The 19,043-nt window shown below is 37.5% G+C and overlaps 1 protein-coding gene across 7 annotated transcripts; it reads left to right on the top strand.

The window, feature by feature from the left end:
* Window positions 1-263: 263 nt before the first annotated feature.
* LOC113659315 (b(0,+)-type amino acid transporter 1-like) lies at window positions 264-19,038 on the top strand. Of its 7 annotated transcripts, XM_047821427.1 has the most exons (8): window positions 7,460-7,815; window positions 8,137-8,279; window positions 11,164-11,751; window positions 16,903-17,036; window positions 17,137-17,266; window positions 17,477-17,601; window positions 17,936-18,023; window positions 18,189-19,038. In XM_047821427.1, exons 1-8 carry the CDS (start codon window positions 7,581-7,583, stop codon window positions 18,417-18,419), a joined length of 1,674 nt encoding a protein of 557 aa, XP_047677383.1. In that variant the 5' UTR covers window positions 7,460-7,580; the 3' UTR covers window positions 18,420-19,038. The 7 variants fall into 7 exon arrangements, with proteins under 7 accessions (XP_047677381.1, XP_027027814.2, XP_047677382.1 ...); XM_047821425.1 differs by lacking the exons at window positions 7,460-7,815; window positions 8,137-8,279 and adding an exon at window positions 264-1,017; XM_027172010.2 differs by having other exon boundaries at window positions 7,453-8,279.
* The last annotated feature ends 5 nt before the right edge of the window (window positions 19,039-19,043 follow it).

Raw genomic sequence — 19,043 nt, 5'->3', positions numbered from 1 at the left:
CATGTTAACATGGGTATGCAGTAAAATAATCTTGTAAGATCTGTAAAAGGCACAAACTTTGTGTTTCTGAGTGATCAAAGTAGTTATTCAATAACAAGCTTGTGAAAAAGAATATTCTATGAATCTCTGTACTCTTTAACACTTTAACTATATTCTCAGCTCAAAGGAAAATTTAAACAGAAAAGTTAAATGAGTGGCCAGAGATTGCCTGTAATTATTAACTGGCACTAGTAGGTGGGGCAGAATTTGCTGTAACATTATACAGTGTCTGTAACAATACATCAGTTGGAAAGTCTAGTCTGTAATACACGTATAGACATGGACAACACAGCTAAGAAAATTCAGCTAAAATCAGAGGTGGGACTGATTGGAGGAGTGTCCCTCATTGCAGGGGTTATGATTGGGTCAGGGATCTTCATGTCCCCACAGACTGTACTGAGGAACATCGGGAGTCCTGGGGCTAGCTTGGTGATCTGGGCTGCCGGTGGTGTGTTGTCAATGATGGGATCATTGAGCTATGCTGAGCTGGGAACAGTGATTCGTGAATCTGGAGGCAAATACATCTACATACTACGCACTTATGGCAACCTGATGGCATTTATCTATGCCTTCACCTCTGTGTTGATTGTACGGCCAAGCAGCATGTGTGGACTGGCTCTCAGCTTTGCGCACAATGCTGTTGCACCCTTCTATGAAGACTGTGCACCTCCGGCTGTGGTGGTGAAGTCTGTAGCTGCTGTTGGCCTCTTACTCTTGGCCACAGTGAACTGCTTGAATGTACGCTCTTCCATGGCTGTCACCACAATCCTCACTGCAGCTAAATTCCTTGCACTGCTTGTTATTTCCATTGGTGGTGTGGTGTTGCTTATTCAAGGAAGCACTGATAATCTTGAGAATGCATTTGAGGGGACCAACAAGAGCATCAGTGTCATAGGAAAGACTTTCTATCAGTGTCTGTGGGCCTATGATGGTTGGAGCGTTCTGAATTCAGTGACTGAAGAGCTTAAGCGTTCTGAGGTAACCATCACATGCTTTACAGTCAAGTGACTGGCATTGTTTGGTTCTACTTGTCCACTTAAAGCACAAGTGTCAAACCTAATGCCTATGGGAACTTGCAAAAATCACATTAAAACATATAAATAATAAAACATTATATAAATATCAAATATTTTTATTTGTTAGTATTACACATTACATAAGATGGGTTAAAATTGGGTTAAAATTGTCTGATGCAAATCAGATAAGCAGCTAAAATTTTTCAGTGTTTGCAGTGCAGTAGAATGGAATTAATTAGAGGTGGGCCTGTACAGAACTTACTATATTGTCTTTAAATGTTAAACATTCAGCTCAGTACTGATACGTACATTTAAGGTCAGCTGTTTATGCTCAAACGATCATTTATATAATCATCACAATTATATGGTTAATTATGCATTGCTTTTTTAATATTGTACTAATCATATGTAGCAGATTTCAGTAGTTGTGTCTTGGCTTGTTATAAAATCATTCAAAATCATTCAGATATAAAATATTCAAAAACAATTTCATCTCATTGGAATGCATCGTTTATAGCAGGATATTTTTATTCATGAATTTTCCATCTACAGAATCTAGATTTTATATAATTTGATTTTAACTTGTATGAAACATTTTTATCATATTAACCATATTTATTACAATTATTTATACTCATATTTACATTAATGAGGTTTGGATTAAAGCCTTTCAATTTACCAGATTTATAATAATCTGAGAATAGAAGCCTTTTGATAGACATAAGTGTAACAAATTCACCCATGACTGATTTTGGGGGTCATTTAAAGTTTATTGGGGCAAACTTAACACTTAACAAGTACAGATAAAGTGTCCCTGGTTCAATCTTGAGTTTAGGTCACATTTTCCCTGTGTCTGCATCATTTTCCATTTTCCTTCCTCATTTCAGTGGTATATTGAGCGTCTCTAAAAATTGTTGGTCTGAAAAAACTGTAAGTCAAATTCAAATGTATACCTTCCTCAATGCCCATGCAGGGAGCCTTCAAAGTGGCATCAATCCAGGTCAATCCTGCTCTCATCCAGAAGCAGGCCAGACTTTACACATCCATTATTCCCACTTACACTGTTCAATTCATTGATATATCATCAGCCTTCAACTGTACTCCAAGTTACACAGAATAAAATGTGTCCCAGTAGACAGAATGCAATCATTAGCCTGCTGGCAGTGAAAGACATTTCTTGCAGAATAAGTCCCACTGGGATTATGCCCCACTGGAGAGGAATAATCATCATGGATTCTTCACCCACAGGCTAGAGAGGTTGTCAGTTTGGCATCTGGTTTAAGGTGCATCAGTCAGTTGAGAGCAGTCCATTCATGATAGTTCTCAAACTTTGCAATGTTTTGTTTTTGTCTGCTAAGACAATATTGTGACAGTTACATCAGGACTCGAAATGGTATGAGGACGAGCAGCTGTTTTCACCATGTCACTTGGGCTTACTCATATCTTGTCTCTGAGAGCAATTCAACTGCCAGAAATGAACTGTCAAGATGACGCATACATACAGGGGAGTGATGTGTACACCTTGATGGTAGCCCTTGGGAAAAGATTGTCCATGAACTCTTTGCTTGTGCCAAGTTTACCCGTTGCTAATAATGGGTCACATGAACATTTTATTAACTCACTATCATTATTAAATATTGAATGCAACACATTTCTTCTTCCTCTTCACCTTTCAGACATTTTCTCCTCTGATAAAGAAACTCTTAAGCCTCTTAAATTTTCTCTTCACTTTTCATAACATTTTTTGACCTTATGAGATCTTTTAAGGGTTAAGATGATTTATGAATAACTTTTATCTTTACTAGGATCTTTTCTTTAATTTTAAGAGAAAATGCCCCAAAACCACTTGGAGCAACTCTTTATCGGAATCAGAATCAGAATCAGAATCAGCTTTATTGCCAGGCATGTTTACACATGCAAGGAATTTGTTTTAGTGACATAATCTCCACAGTGTAACAGGATGTCATATGCAGTATAGAAGAAATTGTATGTACACATATACAGGTGTGAAATGTGCAGTTTAAATAGACATATGCAAATAAATATACAATATATACAATTTGTATGTACACATGTGCAATTGTGAAATGTGCAGTTGAAGTAAACAGTACAGACAATATGTATGTATGTATGTATGTATGTATGTATGTATGTATGTATGTATGTATGTATGTATGTACTGAGTGCAAGTATGAAATGTACAATTGAGGTATACATAGTGCAAATATTAGGAGTTGTGTGTTCCATGGTGTTAATTGTTCATCAGGTGGATTGCTTGAGGGAAGAATTGCTTATGGAAGAATCTTTATGAAAACGTCAAGATGTCATTGGGTCAAGATGCTTTTATAGTGAAGTGACATATGGCTAAGTATGGTGACCCATACTCAGAATTCGTTCTCTGCATTTAACCCATCCAAAGTGCACACACGCAGCAGTGAACACACACACACCGTGAAAACACACCCGGAGCAGTTTTATTTGTGTATTATAATTATAAATGGCTTTACGTTTTTTACATTTCTGATTGTCAGCTCATTGTGACTGAAAGGTGAAAGTATTCTGGATTTCACAGAATTTCATGCCTTTAAGGCTTAAAAGTGTCATCACATTAGATACCATGTTGGTTTTGAACCTCTTAATTGTAACCTTGTTATATGATGACATCTTCTGGATAGATTTGTCATTACAAGATACTGGCATCACATAGCCATGTCATAGTAAAGCCTTATAGGGTCCTCAAGATATGCTCATCCATTGTTGGTCCTAAGTTTTAACAGAAATATTGTTGCTTTTCTAAAGACAGCAAATCCTGGTGGTTAAGGTGCCAGCCTGCATTCATAAAATGAAAGTTAAAGATACTGAAGGACTTCTTGGAACTGAGGAAACCACTGAAGAAGAACAACCGATATATACATGCAATGTCAGCCATTCATGTGTAAGCTATCCACACTATCCAGTCAGCCATTTATGTGGAAGCAGTGCAGTGCATAAACACACACAGTTAGAGCTTAAGAGCTGTTCATCAAATATCAGAATGGGGAAAAATGTGCTATCAGTTATTTTGATCATGGTTATGGTGCAAGTAGAGCTGGTTTCAGTATTACCAAAAATGCTGATCTTCTGGGATTTTTATACAAGATATTTCTAAAGTTTCATGTAAAATTGTGTAAAAAATAAGGCAAAAGTATTTAGGGCGGTAGTAGCCTAATGGTAATTACTGTAAATGGTCAGTCCCCTGTTCAAGCCACAGCACCACAAAGCTGCCTCTCTTGTGCCCTTGAGCAAACTCCTTAACCTTCTCTGCTCCAGGGGCATTGTATCATGGGTTATTTCTTTAGCTTCATTTCAAGTTGGGATATGCAAAGAAAGAATTTCTCTGTGAATTTCAACTGTGAATTTCAATAAGACAAATAGAAACCTCTTCTAATGACCAATTGGTGTCAAACCTTTGCTAATAGGCAGATGAAGTCAGGGTTTTCCAGTCACTAATTTTCCAGTCATGGTGAACATGTGCCCAATGTAACCCGATGTGATCTTCTGCTGTAGTAGCCCATTAATCCTCAAGGTTCAAAATATTGTGCAATCGGAGATGCTTTTCTGCTTATCACAGTTATAGGAGGGATTGTTTGAGTTATCATAACCTTCCTGTAAGTTTGAAAGATTTTGACTAGTTTTCTCTGAAGACCCTGTGCACAAAGTTAGGTCCAAAGACAATGGAATGCAAAGGATGGCCTTAAGAAAGAGCCCTGTGTAATTGAGAAGTTTTAAACAAAAAAAAACAAAACACTTTTTTTTCTACACATGAGAAACCAGATTACTGCCAAAGTGTTCTGTTTTGTTTAATCACACTGCCTTTGGCAGAAGATATACTCCCTTAGTTTTTAGATAAGCACTACTTCCTACTTCCACTTGTACGGAGGACCCTAGAAAGTGCCACCAAGTATGCTCCTAAGTACATGTTTTAGTAGTGTGGCTTCTGACAACTGGAAAACATTGCACACTGTCCTAATTTTACCGCCCATATGGATGATAATGGCAGTGGACTTAGGAATCAGTGGTGTATAAAATACTAGAAAGCAATACTTGAGTAAAAGTACAAGTATCGTACTAGAAAAAGACTTTGGTAGAAGTGAAAGTCACCTCTTAGAATATTACTCAAGAAAAAGTCTTAAAGTATCTGATATATACTGTACTTAAGTATCAAAAGTAATTTTCTGATATTTAACGTACTTAAGTATTTGAAGTAAAAGTAAAAAGTAAAATTTCAGCGATTTTCAGTAGGCAGAAGAGCAGGGCCGGTTCTAGGATTTCATCTTTTATATTTAATATTATATGACTACACAGTAAGCTAAAAATGGTATTATTAAATGGCAAAAGTGGACACAAAAATTTTATGCATGATGTAATGATGACAGTCTTGAATCAAATCAGTTCATGTATGTGTGCATTCTCTACAAACAGTGTGTCCAATGAATGCAGGATCTCCGCCTGTATGACTTGCCCAACAAAAAGTGGTACAGCTCCCACATACTTTGACACACAGGGGTGAGCCTGGTCTCATTTGAAAGAAGAGATTCTCTAGTTTTAGAAACTAGTTTACACATCCATTCCATTACACATCAGATTCTAGGCCTTACTGGCACAAAGTTACAGGGGTTAGAATGCAGGTTTTCCTGTCCGCCTGGGTTGTTTTTCTGATAAACTGATTAATCTTATTTTTCTGGAACATGCTAGGGACAAAACAACAACTGAGCGTCATAGCCACATGTCGTGGCTTTCACCAAAAAAAAATTCAAGTCAAAAGACCCAAAAATGGATTTTATATGAATATTTTTCTACGGCCCTGGTCGTCGGGTGCAGCGTTTTTGTGTACTTGTTTACTATATAACTTTGAAATAAAAGGCTGCATGCTCAGTCTGAAAGGCCTTAAATAAGCCTAGACTCTCTCTCTCTATCACTCTGGTGTGAAAACAGGCCTGTAACTTGACACCCTGAGCTGTGAGAGGGACAAAAGGTCAGGGATTACGCAAGAATTCCTTTGCTCATCCAGTTCACGCAGACACAGTCAAAGAACATACGGCATGCCGCATACCGTTGGAATCGTCTGCTTATTGGCTAAACAGCTATATAGGTCCCAGCCCATTTCATTGCTATTGGAAGGAGTAATTGTCAGTCAAAGGCGGGTTCCCAAAAATGAGGTCATGCCATCATTGGCTTCTCAGCCGTCTATCTCTGCCATACAAGCACCGATTGGCTCAAATGAGGGCTTATTTGATTCGTTAGGACCTGGGCTATAAATAATTTTTGAATATCCCAATTAGAAGTTAGAGCGGCAAAACGAGATGATAGCGCACTTCTGTTTCCAGTTTTCAGAACACTAACGGAATATTTCCTTGGATCTGTGTGGATTTTTGTGGATTATTTGTGTTGGAATATATTACCCCAGTGAAGAAAGAGACGCGTCTAAAGGTAAGGGAAAAACCGGTCTAGCGCCACCTAGGTCAGTTTTGTTCAAAATTTTTTTCTAATTGTATGAAGGCTGTGAATCATATTGTGCTTTGTGTGTGGGCTTAAAAAATTATTGAGAGTATAAACTTTACTAGGTAAATAGGTTTTTTCGTGTTTTTGAAGGATTTGATGCTTTAAAGTTGAATTGAAGCTTGTTTCTGGGTCATCCCCTAGTGGCCACTTTGACTTCCGTGCCGTGCACGGCACGGCGACCCGTAAGAGTAAACAAATATTCGCAAGACAAAGACCAAATCAATAAATGTTATTTTTATTTAATATTGATATCGCATTAATATTTTGTTTGTGCTATAAACTCTGGTAATAAGAATAGTGACATTTCACTGCTTTTGGTTGCCGCCGTTATAGATAAATGCCTCCAGCTCTGACTACGCGTGCACGCTGCGCGTACCTGTGCTTCTCCGTAGAGCGTGCGGACGTGCGTAATGCAATGTAGGAGCAGTGATTCGCCAAACCTCCCTTATTGCAGTCTCACACATTTCTTATGATTTTATTTTGTAGTAACGAGTAACGAAGATGTTTATTGTAAATATAACGGAGTAAAGGTATACATTTTATCTAGGAAATGTAGTGTAGTAAAAGTGAAAGTTGACAAATTTAAATAGCGAAGTAAAGTACAGATACGTGAAATTTCTACTTAAGTACAGTAACGAAGTATTTGTACTTCGTTACATTACAACACTGTTAGGAATTCCCCTACATGCTTGCTAAAATTCCAAGCATTTCATAAATAGGTCATCAAAGTTATTCAATAACAAGCGCGTGTCCACCAGAAAAGGCTTTATTACACTTTAACTTTTAATTCTAAAAGGGGAAAAAAAACAAAAGGGGAAAATTTAAGACAAAAAGTTAAATGAGTTGCCAGAATTCGATACTGAACACCTATGCAGTAAGCTATACAGTATAGTGGGTTGAGTTTAAAATGTGACAGTAGGTAGGGCAGCGGACACTACCACAATACATCAAGTGGAAAGGTCAGTCATACATAGAGTTATAGACATGGACAACACAGCTAAGAAACTTCAGCTAAAGACAGAGGTGGGACTGATTGGAGGAGTGTCCCTTGTTGCAGGGGTTATGGTCGGCTCTGGGATCTTTATATCCCCACAGATTGTACTGCTGAACATTGGGAGTCCTGGGGCTAGCTTGGTGACCTGGGCTGGCTGTGGATTGTTGTCAATGCTGGCATCACTGAGCTATGCTGAACTGGGAACAGTGATTTGTGAATCTGGAGGTGAATACATCTACACACTGCGTACTTCTGGCAACTTCATGGCATTTCTCTATGCTTTTACCTCTGTGCTGTTTGTGAGGCCAACCAGTTTAAGTGGAAGTGCTCTTAGCTTTGCGCTCTATGCTGTTGCACCCTTCTATGAAGACTGTGAACCCCCAGCCCTTGTAGTAAAGTCTGTAGCTGCATGTGGAATTGTCTTCTTGGCCATATTGAACTGCCTGAATGTGCGCTCCTCCATGGCTGTCACCACAATCCTCATGGCAGTTAAGTTCCTTGCACTGGCAGTTATTTCTATTAATGGTGTGATTTTGCTTATCCAAGGAGGCACTGGAAATCTTCAGAATGCATTTGAGGGGACCAGCTACAGCATTAGTGGGACTGGAATGGCTTTCTACCAGTGTCTGTGGGCCTATGATGGTTGGAGCACTCTTAATTCAATCACTGAAGAGCTTAAGAGTCCTGAGGTAACTATCATATATAAATCAGGTATATCCATTAGAAACATTATTTGAATATATAGTGTTTTTTGTTTTGTTTTTTTTATGAAAATATATGATTTAAATATCTAGACTAGTAATCTATGTGCGCCTGAATGTTCCCTTTAGTTTGAACACCCCTTTGATAAATGAATTCCTTAGATAAATTAATTCTACAGGTAGTCTATATTTCCCATTGCACATTAACATGGTTAATTTGTCCTCTGCTGTGTGCATGTGGATTTACTGAGATATTTCAATGATCACATTGTGATGTACATCATAGTGTGTGCAATAGATACTGCTGTCATACACCAGTCATTCTCTTTTTCTTTGATTCCTGTGCTCATGTCTGAACATTTTAACATAATATTAAGCTATCTGCATCTTACACACTGAGTGTTTTCCTTTCTGATATTACAAGAATTCTTTTAAAACACTACAAGCAGCATATTTAATCCCTTACATGCTTTACCTTGTTTCACTTATTTTTGTATATTAAATTCTGGCTTCAGCAAATGTAACTCTCTCTCTGTCTTGTTGCCAACCTTCACCACACTACATTAAAATTTCACTCTGTTCTTCACCTTGGATGTTTTCTGATAAACTGCATAATTCCTTGTAAGTTGTGTAAAGAAGCACCTCTCATATTTTTGTATTCTCTGAAAGCCAACACTCCTTTAGATTTCCATACTTCTGCTAATTTCTCTGGTTAATGTAGCTGGTGGCTAACATGCTCTTAAACATCATAGACTTAGTGCTTCCTCTTATGCACTACGTCTAGACACAATAACATGTACACAGCATGTACAGTACTGTTTATTGCCGAGTGTGCAGGTCTTGGCTGGAGGTTTAGACCGTTTTGTTTGGGAGTCAGTACAGTATTCCCGCTTAATAATTGACGGCATTACTTAGACTGGCTTGCACAAAAAATTCATATTGTACCGAGTAAGCTGACATTCCTATCCTATAACTATAGTAATGACAAAATCATTGTGCAGGGGACAGTCAGTATGATTACTTAAGGAAACTGGGTCAAAGATGTCCTGCATTGGCTAATGACAGTGCTGAAACATGTACTTGCTGGCATAATCCTGGCTCAGAGCTTAATCTGACTGAGGTCCATCAGTCTAAGCAGCCTGGTGTTTGTAAATGTCCACGCTCAGTGACAACCAGAAAGAAAAAAGACCAGAAAGCAGTCTGTGTCTCCAGTTCTGCTATGTCCATGCTCCATGGTGTGTCTTTCAGCTAATATTACAGATTTTGCAGATTCTGTTCAGGTTGGATATGAACATGTGCGTGTTGTTGTTTGTTTCACTTTACTGGTGTTTTTACTGGATGAAGTGCTACACCCTGAAGACATTACATGCAACCACATGAAGTATTGTATGGTGTAATTATTCGTTATAAATATTATATTAATATAAATTATCTCTAGAAACTTTATATTCAACATCAAGTTTGGTTTGAACAAACCATTCTGCTAAAAATTTGCTGTGCATGTAGAAGTAGACAGCCATCTGGAACAGGATGCTTTGGCCCACTACTAGTCTCACAAAATGAATATATACTTTCTACCTTTACTGCTAATATTTTCCACTCAGCAGGAGTCAGCAACTTGTAGACTTGAGATGGCAAGCAAGTATTTTGTGCACTGCTGCTTTCACTGGTTGCTCTCAGTGTGGTTCGACCTACCTGATAAGATTTTCAGTAAAAAAAAACTCCCCTTTCTTAGAGAGAATCTTAAGAATATTAAATGTGCATGAGTGATTTGTGTAGATGGGTGAGTGGATTATAGACCAAGTATATATGTGAGATGCTTAACTTTTAAAGTGGTACATTATTAGAAATGGCTTTACTTAAATGAATGCTGCTCATTGTAGCAACTCATTGCAACAATCATTTTAAAGTCAGTCTGGATTGGCAGAAACTCCTTTGCTTTGCAATATGTGCCCAGACACTTGATGACTTTAGAAGGCTGATGGGAAAACTAGCTATAATATGACATCTTCTGGACTGGTATGTCATTATATTAGCATGAAGTTAATTCCTTGTTTGTTGCATGTTATACCATGTTATATTAAGACCTCCTTTTGTCCTTGAATCCCAATTCTATGCTACATGTACTATATGTATGGATTAGGCTTGATAGCACATGATTAAATTTCCACTGATTATATTTGCTGTATAGCAAGACTATAGGAGTAAGTGTGTTTTTAGATGAAGGATTCTGAATGCCAGACTCAATATAAACCGAATAAATAAATGAATTCTAAGTAGTTTTATACTAAAAACTGAAGAACAGTACTATGCAAAGTATTTACTTTACTATTTTGTTATATATAAGTAAAAGTGTATGTATAAGTGACTTGACTTGACTATATGGCATTATTTTAGTTTTAGTTGTAAATAATACGTGTAGTTAACACTGTTTAATGTTTCAATAACACTGTTTCAATTCTATGGATACCTCATTAAAGCTAAGCCCTCTCTTTTGCTCATGAGCTATTCAAAAAGCAAGAACTTGAACACTTAAAGCTATGACGAAAGGAGGCGAAACATTACACACAAATGAATGGCTTGACATGAATATAGCTTCTCTTGCTCTTTAGATAATACTAAAGAGAGGGTTGAGTTTAAATGCCCACAAGCCTGTAATTATTGACTGACTTAATTGCAGGTGGGGCAAAGTGCAAATAAAACATTGCAGTGTCTATGAAAAGTATGCACTAAGTATTCATTAGATAAAACACATATAGACATGGACAGCACATCAAGTAAACTTCGGCTAAAGTCAGAAGTAGGACTGATGGGTGGTGTGTCCCTCATTGCAGGGGTCATGATCGGCTCAGGAATCTTCATGTCCCCACAGACTGTACTGCTGAACATCGGGAGTCCTGGGGGTAGCTTGGTGATCTGGGCCTGCTGTGGGCTGTTGGCAATATTGGCATCACTGGCGTACGCTGAGCTAGGAACAACGATCCGTGAATCTGGAGGTGAATACATCTATATAATACGCACGTCTGGCAACCCGATGGCCTTTATATTTGCATTCACCTCTGTTCTGGTTGTGAGGCCAACCAGTATGACTGGACTGGCTCTCAGCTTTGCCCAGAATGCTGTTGCACCGTTCTATGAAGACTGTGCACCTCCGGCTGTGGTGGTGAAGTCTGTAGCTGCTGTTGGCCTCTTACTCTTGGTCACTGTGAACTGCCTGAATGTGCGATTTTCCCTCGCTGTCTCAACCATCCTAATGGCAGTTAAGTTCCTTGCACTGCTTGTTATTTCCATTGGTGGTGTGGTGTTGCTTATTCAAGGCAACACTGGCAATCTTCAAAATGCATTTGAGGGGACAAGCCAAAGCGTTGGTGTGATAGGAATGGCTTTCTATCAGTGTCTGTGGTCTTATGATGGCTGGAACAACCTGAACTCTGTAACTGAAGAGCTTAAGCGTCCAGAGGTAATTCTTATCTTAAGATAAAGTACCTTTATTAGGAAGATAAGTAAAATAATGTTTTGTTGCATGTTATCCCACAGGGAACAGTGGGATAGATCATAGATCAAGGTCGATAAATGTAAAAGGTAAATGCTTTACCGTTTAGGAGTGTAACAGATGATTAATTACCACAAACTCTGGAGTGGAACTATGATTTTTAGGTTAAAAGGCAGCAATTCTCTGTGTACAAGGTCTTCCACAATTTCAGAGTAAATTACAATATTTCGTTTGTATTGCTCAGAATTTATTATTTCATTGTCCTTGAGCGTTTCCTTATCATTTTTGTTATAATGTCTATGATAAAGCCTGTTCTGTGTCTCACAGAATCCAGCATACAGACCTGCTTGAACTTTTCACCAGCTCTTCTTTAGACATACATGAACATATGTAAACAAAATATCTCAAATTTCAATTTGTATAGAAGCAAACAAATTTGAGCAGCTGGATTGACATACGATTGAATAGACAATACACAGAGTGAAATCAATATAAAAAAAACTAGAAAAAAGTTGCATACTTTTCTTTTGACTTTTGTTTAGCTTATTGTTATCTTGTTTTCATTAGATAGAATACGAAGACCTTCCAAGTAGGGTGCGAACTATACAACTAAATTGGGACAGCATTACAATTACATGGGAAGATGCGGTAATTCCCTCTCTTTCAGGTACATTAGACCAGTGGTCCCCAACCTTTTTATCGCCGCGGACCGGTCAACGTTTGATAATTTTACCAAGGGGAACTTGATTTTTTTGATGTAATAATTTTAATTTAATTATATTTTAAACAATTATATTTTATACTTCAAAATAAAATACAGTAACACAAAAAATGAATATAAAGTGATTTAACATTTTAACTCACTAGAACGCTAAATCAGTGAGAACCCTGATCTTGTTTCTTTGCAACGAGACGGTTCCATCTGGGGGTAATAGGAGACAATGACACCCAAAATGTGTTGGTTATGTCCAGTATATTCCGTTGTTTTGTTTTGGTTGCCTTCACTGCAGAAAACCCCGCTTCACACAGATAGGATGCCGGAAATGGCAATAGGGATTTAAGTGATTTAAGTTCCTTTCCAAAGGAAACTTTCTAAAGACGTCTGTTTCCTACTCATTTTTGCTAATTTGTGGGTTAAATTTGAGTAAACACAATATACACGTACACCAAGCGCTGTTAAACATGAGAAAGTACTGGTGAACAGAGAGAAGAGCGATACACACCTTCTCTCCACCAAAGCTACAACGCCACTGCCGCTTGCAGCCACTCAGCTAGAGACGTCACCTAAAACCGCCCCAATATCACGATATTTTGCACATGCGAGGTATTGGTGCAGCTTTAGGTGACGTCTCTCAGCTCCCGGTTAACCTCTCGTCCATGGAAAGTCGCACAAACCCGAGAGAAATACATCATAGTAAATAAAATGGAAATAATTTAATGTTTCTTGTACCGGTTGGGTGCTTGGGTACCGGTCCGCAGTCTGGGGGTTGTGGACCACTGCATTAGACAACACCAGAATTATTGTCTGGCTAGAAGGGTGTTCTTCAGATGGAGGTGGAGGTGATCAAGAAGCATCACAGGACGTCCTCAGACTATTAAGCTTTCCTCTGGGCTGTACCCAATTACACCAAGCAGTAGAGTCGGTGCCTGATCTTGAATCTTCTAGAATACATTAGTAGCATCTCGTTTAGAGAAAAAAGAAATCTAGATTAAAAAACCTTGTTCATAAAGACAGCTTTGCCAGCTTTGTTAAAAATAAACTCCATTACAGTACCTCCCTGAACTAGGTTTTAGTGCAAAGTTCCCAATTCACAATGTGATTATCCATGTTAGTTTATTTTATGTTATTGATTACATTGTTCTACTCACTGTACATTCTCCAGTCAAATGAACTGACACACAGATACACACACATACGCACACACATATATAAATTTACAACACTCTAATAAAAAAAAAAAATTATATGCTATTTTTGTACATATAAGTCAAGTCAAGAATATTATTATTGAATATTGTCATTTCAACCATAGATAACTGTTGCAGTACACAGTGAAATGAGACAATGTTTCTCCAGGATCATGGTGGTACATAAAACAAAGACAGAGCTAAGGACAGAGTAAGTAGCCCTAGCCACACAATGTGCAACGTGGTGCAAACAGTGCAAGACAATAGACAAAAAGAGAATACACAAAAGAAGTGCAGATATACACTATTGCATGTGCAGAAATACTGGACTGAACACTTTATATGATATGCAGCAGTTATATGAGGTCTTGTAATGTATTGTGCAAAACAGCAGTTCAATTTACTTTAATGCTGCTACCATCTACTGCTATCAAATGTGTATATAAGTTTACAAGAATACTTTTCTTTGCAGTCGATCATACCAACTGTACACTCAGCGCTGTTTTATGTATCTGTCCTGTAATGTATTGTATTGTCTGTCTGCACTGTCCTTGTCTTGCACTGTTTGCACTAGTACGGTGGCCGAGAAGTGCAAAACAAATGAACAAATCCGAAAACAAATGAACAAATCTGAAAACAAATTAACAAATCTGAAACAAAGCTTAACAAAACAAAGCTGTTGAACTTCCTTGAATAGCTTGAGTGACTTGTCCAATGATCGGTATGTGTTCCAATCACAAACTATACCAACCTCTTCCAGGTTGTCTGAATTGTCGTTGTGTTTTCATATTTGTTAATGTGTATCGTGCAACGATTCAGACAACCCGGAAAAGGTAGGTATAGTTTGTGAATGGAAACTTACCGATCATTGGACAAGAAACCTGTCATTCAAGATATACAGTTGAATGAAAGCTGTCTTGTCCGATGATCGTAAGTTTCCATTCAAAAACAATACCTACCGTTTCCAGTTTGTCTGAATTGTCGTTGTGTTTTCAGATTTGTTAATGTGTTTTTGGAATTGTTAATTTGTTTTCAGATTTGTTAATGTGTCTTCAGATTTGTTAATGTGTTTTCGGATTTGTTAATGTGTTTTGCACATCTCGGACACCGTACACTAGGTTGCCCACCATGAACATTATGTGGCTAGAATAACTTACTTTTTAGTCCTCAGCTTTAACGTTGTTTCTTGACTTGATTAGCAATACTAGCAATACTTCACGCCATCAGAGAGTTCTGAGTGAGCTTAAATAGACTTAAGTAAAGATTCACATTTTCCCGAGTCAACTCTTGAGCTAAAGGGTGTTACTACACAAATAACACCTAATTTTTATCGTAGTAATGTAGACAGGCAGCTACAATGTAGCTACAACCCAATTTTCCTCAATATCAGCTTTCTTCCGCTTTGGACAAAATACATAAGTCAGATCACACATTTAATTTTTATGATTTTATGAAAATCATAAAAAAAATCAACAAAGACATTTCCCCAAAATAAGTGTTTTAGCATATGTAATAGGACATCAGTGATGTGTGATCTGAGTTTGGTGACAGTACAGTGTATTACAGTAAAGTTATGACCTGCAGGCCATAATTATGGCCTGTGGCTACCCCTGACACGCTGGCTCCTCACCCCATTTTTAAACACACAGAGCACAGAGGAAACTCATTATAATGAGGTCCACTCTCGTGCCCGCGCAGTGATTTGCATTGACTATTTATGGTTAAAAATGGGCGTGTACAGGGCGGGATTTGAGGTTGGTTCACGTACGCAGATTGCGGGTGATCTGTGATTTATAAAGGGAACATTGCTTACAGGTGAGCGTACGCTCGGTTTTATAAATCGGATTTTTTTTTTGGCGTACGCCATTTTTGGCTTTTGGGTGTACGTAAACTTTTAGTAGGGATCCTACGCACAGTTTTATAAATGAGACCAGGTGATTACAAACAGGAAACAGGTGTGCTGAGTTGGTGGTGCAATTTATTGTGGGAAATGGAGTCCTGATGATAAAGTGCAGCAAATCCTCTGCAGGCCAGCAGAGGGAGCCCTCATGGCTCTCATAACAGTAGGTTGCTCATATTTGTTCATAAAGCTACATCCAGATTTCTGCATATGTAAAAGTTAAAAGTGCTTTATAAGCCGAATTGAAATCAAATTGAATTATTCACATTGTCTGTGGTTCAAAAAACAAAACATGTAATTACATTTTATACAATGTCTCAGTGCTACAGAGTCGATATTTTTTTTTTATTTAATAACACCAACACAGCACTACAACTATATTTGGCTAATCAGGTTTTTTAATTATTATTTGAATTATATGTGATGGTAGTTAATGTATATGGAATAACTAAATACAATGATGATGAGAAACAAATGTTCTTTAAATGTTCACAGAGAACTAACTATCTGGTTGCTTTTATTGCCGTAATACTTTTTGTTTATAGAACATTTTTCCAAGCATGTTAATATTTAAACAGAATTACTTAGTGTCTTATGATGCCTCTTTTCATTTTTTCTCCTTTCATTCAAACTTCGATAAGCTCATTTTCACTTATATTATGAAGAGAAGAGAGTATAAAAAATTTAAGCTGAAGCGGGAGGTAGGGTTAATTAGTGCGATCTCTCTGGTCGCAGGCACTATGATAGGTTCGGGGATCTTCATGTCCCATCAGTTTGTGATGTCTAATGTTGGAAGCCCTGGAGCGAGCTTGATCATCTGGGCTGTGTGTGGCCTGGTGAATCTGTGCTGCGCTCACTTATGCAGAGCTCGGTACCATGTTTAGAGAATCTGTAGGTGAATTCATCTACATCCTGAGAATCTTCTGACCCTTACCTGCATTTTTTGTGGCATTCACTTTTATAATCTTGTTGAAGCCAGCAGGTATTGCAGCCATGGCACTAAGTTTAGCTCAGTATGCTGTCGCTCCTTTTTACTCCGGCTGAATGCCACCTACATTAGTGGTGAAATGGTCTAAATATTGTGACTGAGGAGTTGAAAAATCCAGAGTTGAGATGTAAGATATTTTGTATTGAGGATGTGTATAGTACAGTATACTTGAGCAATACAAATATGCATGCAATGTTATTGTTTCACTTTCTAATGAAATAAAGTTCTTTTTGAAGTGGATCTACAAGTTAGTCATTATTATGAAACTTGCAAATGTCAGTAAAAGATGCACTTATCTCTAAATTCTATCCATTTGTTTAAGGTAAATCTCCCCCGGGCATTACTGATTGCCATCCCGATGGTAACCATCCTCTACTTGCTGGTTAATGTCAGTTATCTGGCTGCCATGACTCCAAGAGAAATGATGGTATCCAGTGCTGTAGCAGTTACATGGGGGTAAGTTTTTTTCTGCATGCTGACAGAAGGAATGGCACACTAAATATGTTGTTAGTCACTGACTGAGCAGCTGTTGATACTGTTATGTCTTTGGAAACAGCAATAAGGTCCTGGGTAGCTGGGGCTGGGTGATGTCTATTGCTGCAGCACTGTCATCCTTCGGCTCTCTAAATGGATCCTTTTTTAGCGGAGGACGAGTTTGTTTTGTCGCTGCCCGAGAGGGTCATATGGTAAGGAAAACAAGAACAACTATTATTTTGCCTTCATCTTCTTAACTGCAACAGCATGTTCTTTCAGGTGACTCATTTAATGATAATTTGTTAATAATGTAGTACTCACTCTTAAACTACAATAATAGATTTCCAAATAACTGTTTATATTGTAAAAAAGAAAAAGAAAAAAAAGAAAAAAATAAGATATTTTTTTTGTTGCTGTTTTAGCCTAACATCCTAGCTATGGCTCATGTGCGGCGTCTCACTCCCTCTCCAGCTCTCATCTTCACCACCATCATCTCCCTCATTGTACTCATTCCTGGAGATTTTCAGGGTATAGTCAACTTTTTCAGGTCTGTAACATTTAACCTGCAACAGGGTCAGTACATCATTATTATTCACACAGAGAGTGCAAATAGGGTGTGTTTCAAATTATGTGAATTTATTATTTTTTTTACAACATTTCTTCCAATAACATTACAGGTTAAACTGTACACATATAACATTATTGTGGTTGTGTAAAGTAAATAATGTGATTAACATAATAAGAATTATCTCTGAGATTAATGTTATTACAAATGGGATCAATTCAGTTGGAAGCACCTGCACTATGACTACATTTAGTTCGTTCAGGTTTTGTGTGTGAAGACTAGTTTTAATGCTAATTCCAACCCATTTGATCTTCAGCTTTACAGCCTGGTTCTTCTATGGAGTTACGATAGCAGGGTTACTCTATCTAAAAATAAAATTTCCTGATCTTCCTCGTGCATACACGGTGAGATTATTAAACTATTATGAATGTGAAAATGAAGAGTTTCTGTGCTTAAATTGTGAAAGAATATATGCACACTCTGCACCATGACACAAGTTTAGATTTATCAAAAAAAAGTATTACTTTCTTTAGCTCTTTGTAATTCTGTGTTTAATATGATCATCTCAGGTACCCATTATTATTCCTATCCTGGTGCTGCTGGCATCTGTGTTCCTGGTTCTAGCTCCGATCGTTGACAATCCTCAGCTCGAGTACCTGTATGTCACCCTCTTCATCCTAAGTGGTGCTTTGATTTATATTCCATTGATTCACTTCAAACTGTGTCCACACTTGCTGGACAAACTCACAGTGTTCCTGCAGCTCATCCTGGAGGTTGCACCAGCTGAGAAAAATGTATAACACACCACATCAGTCTTGGAGGAAGGTTAATATTTGTCTCCAAATGTTCCCAAAGAAATGTTTTACCAAATTTGTCAGTCAGTCACAGCCTAAATTGTTTTTTTTTGGGGGGGGGGTTTTGTAATTGTGTGTTAGCAGTTTCCAAAGGTATTGTGGCACAATGATTGTTATTAAATAATACAGCAAATATCACAGTGGATTCTCATTGTAAATACTGTATTAATGTCATCTTAACTTAAAATTGTATTAAATTCTTTATTTTAGTGTTTGAGCTGTGTAAAGAGTCATGTATAAACATGTGTAAAGTGTCAGTTTGTGTTATTACATACGATCATGGAAATTGAATTAATTAGAAGTTAGATAAGTTCTCCAGATCATTAAAGATCCCAAAACAATGTTTCACCAAATTCAACATTGTATGTCTCTTATGTTTCATAAATGTTGACAAAAGGGTACATCTAGGACTTTTGAAATACATAAAGTTGGCAAAATCTTAAGTTTTCAGTAATATTTGTTAGCTTTAAGAAATAAAATAATATCAAATACCTTATTTGCTTTTTTTTCTGCCAAGAAATGATACAGACCTTTAAATGAGCTAAATAAACAAATCTTTACTTTACTGGG

Source organism: Tachysurus fulvidraco, chromosome 12 (genome assembly GCF_022655615.1).
Source record: "Tachysurus fulvidraco isolate hzauxx_2018 chromosome 12, HZAU_PFXX_2.0, whole genome shotgun sequence".
Classification (NCBI taxonomy): domain Eukaryota; kingdom Metazoa; phylum Chordata; class Actinopteri; order Siluriformes; family Bagridae; genus Tachysurus; species Tachysurus fulvidraco.
Note: the sequence above shows the minus strand (reverse complement) of the source record. Positions and strands in the feature narration are given on the sequence as shown.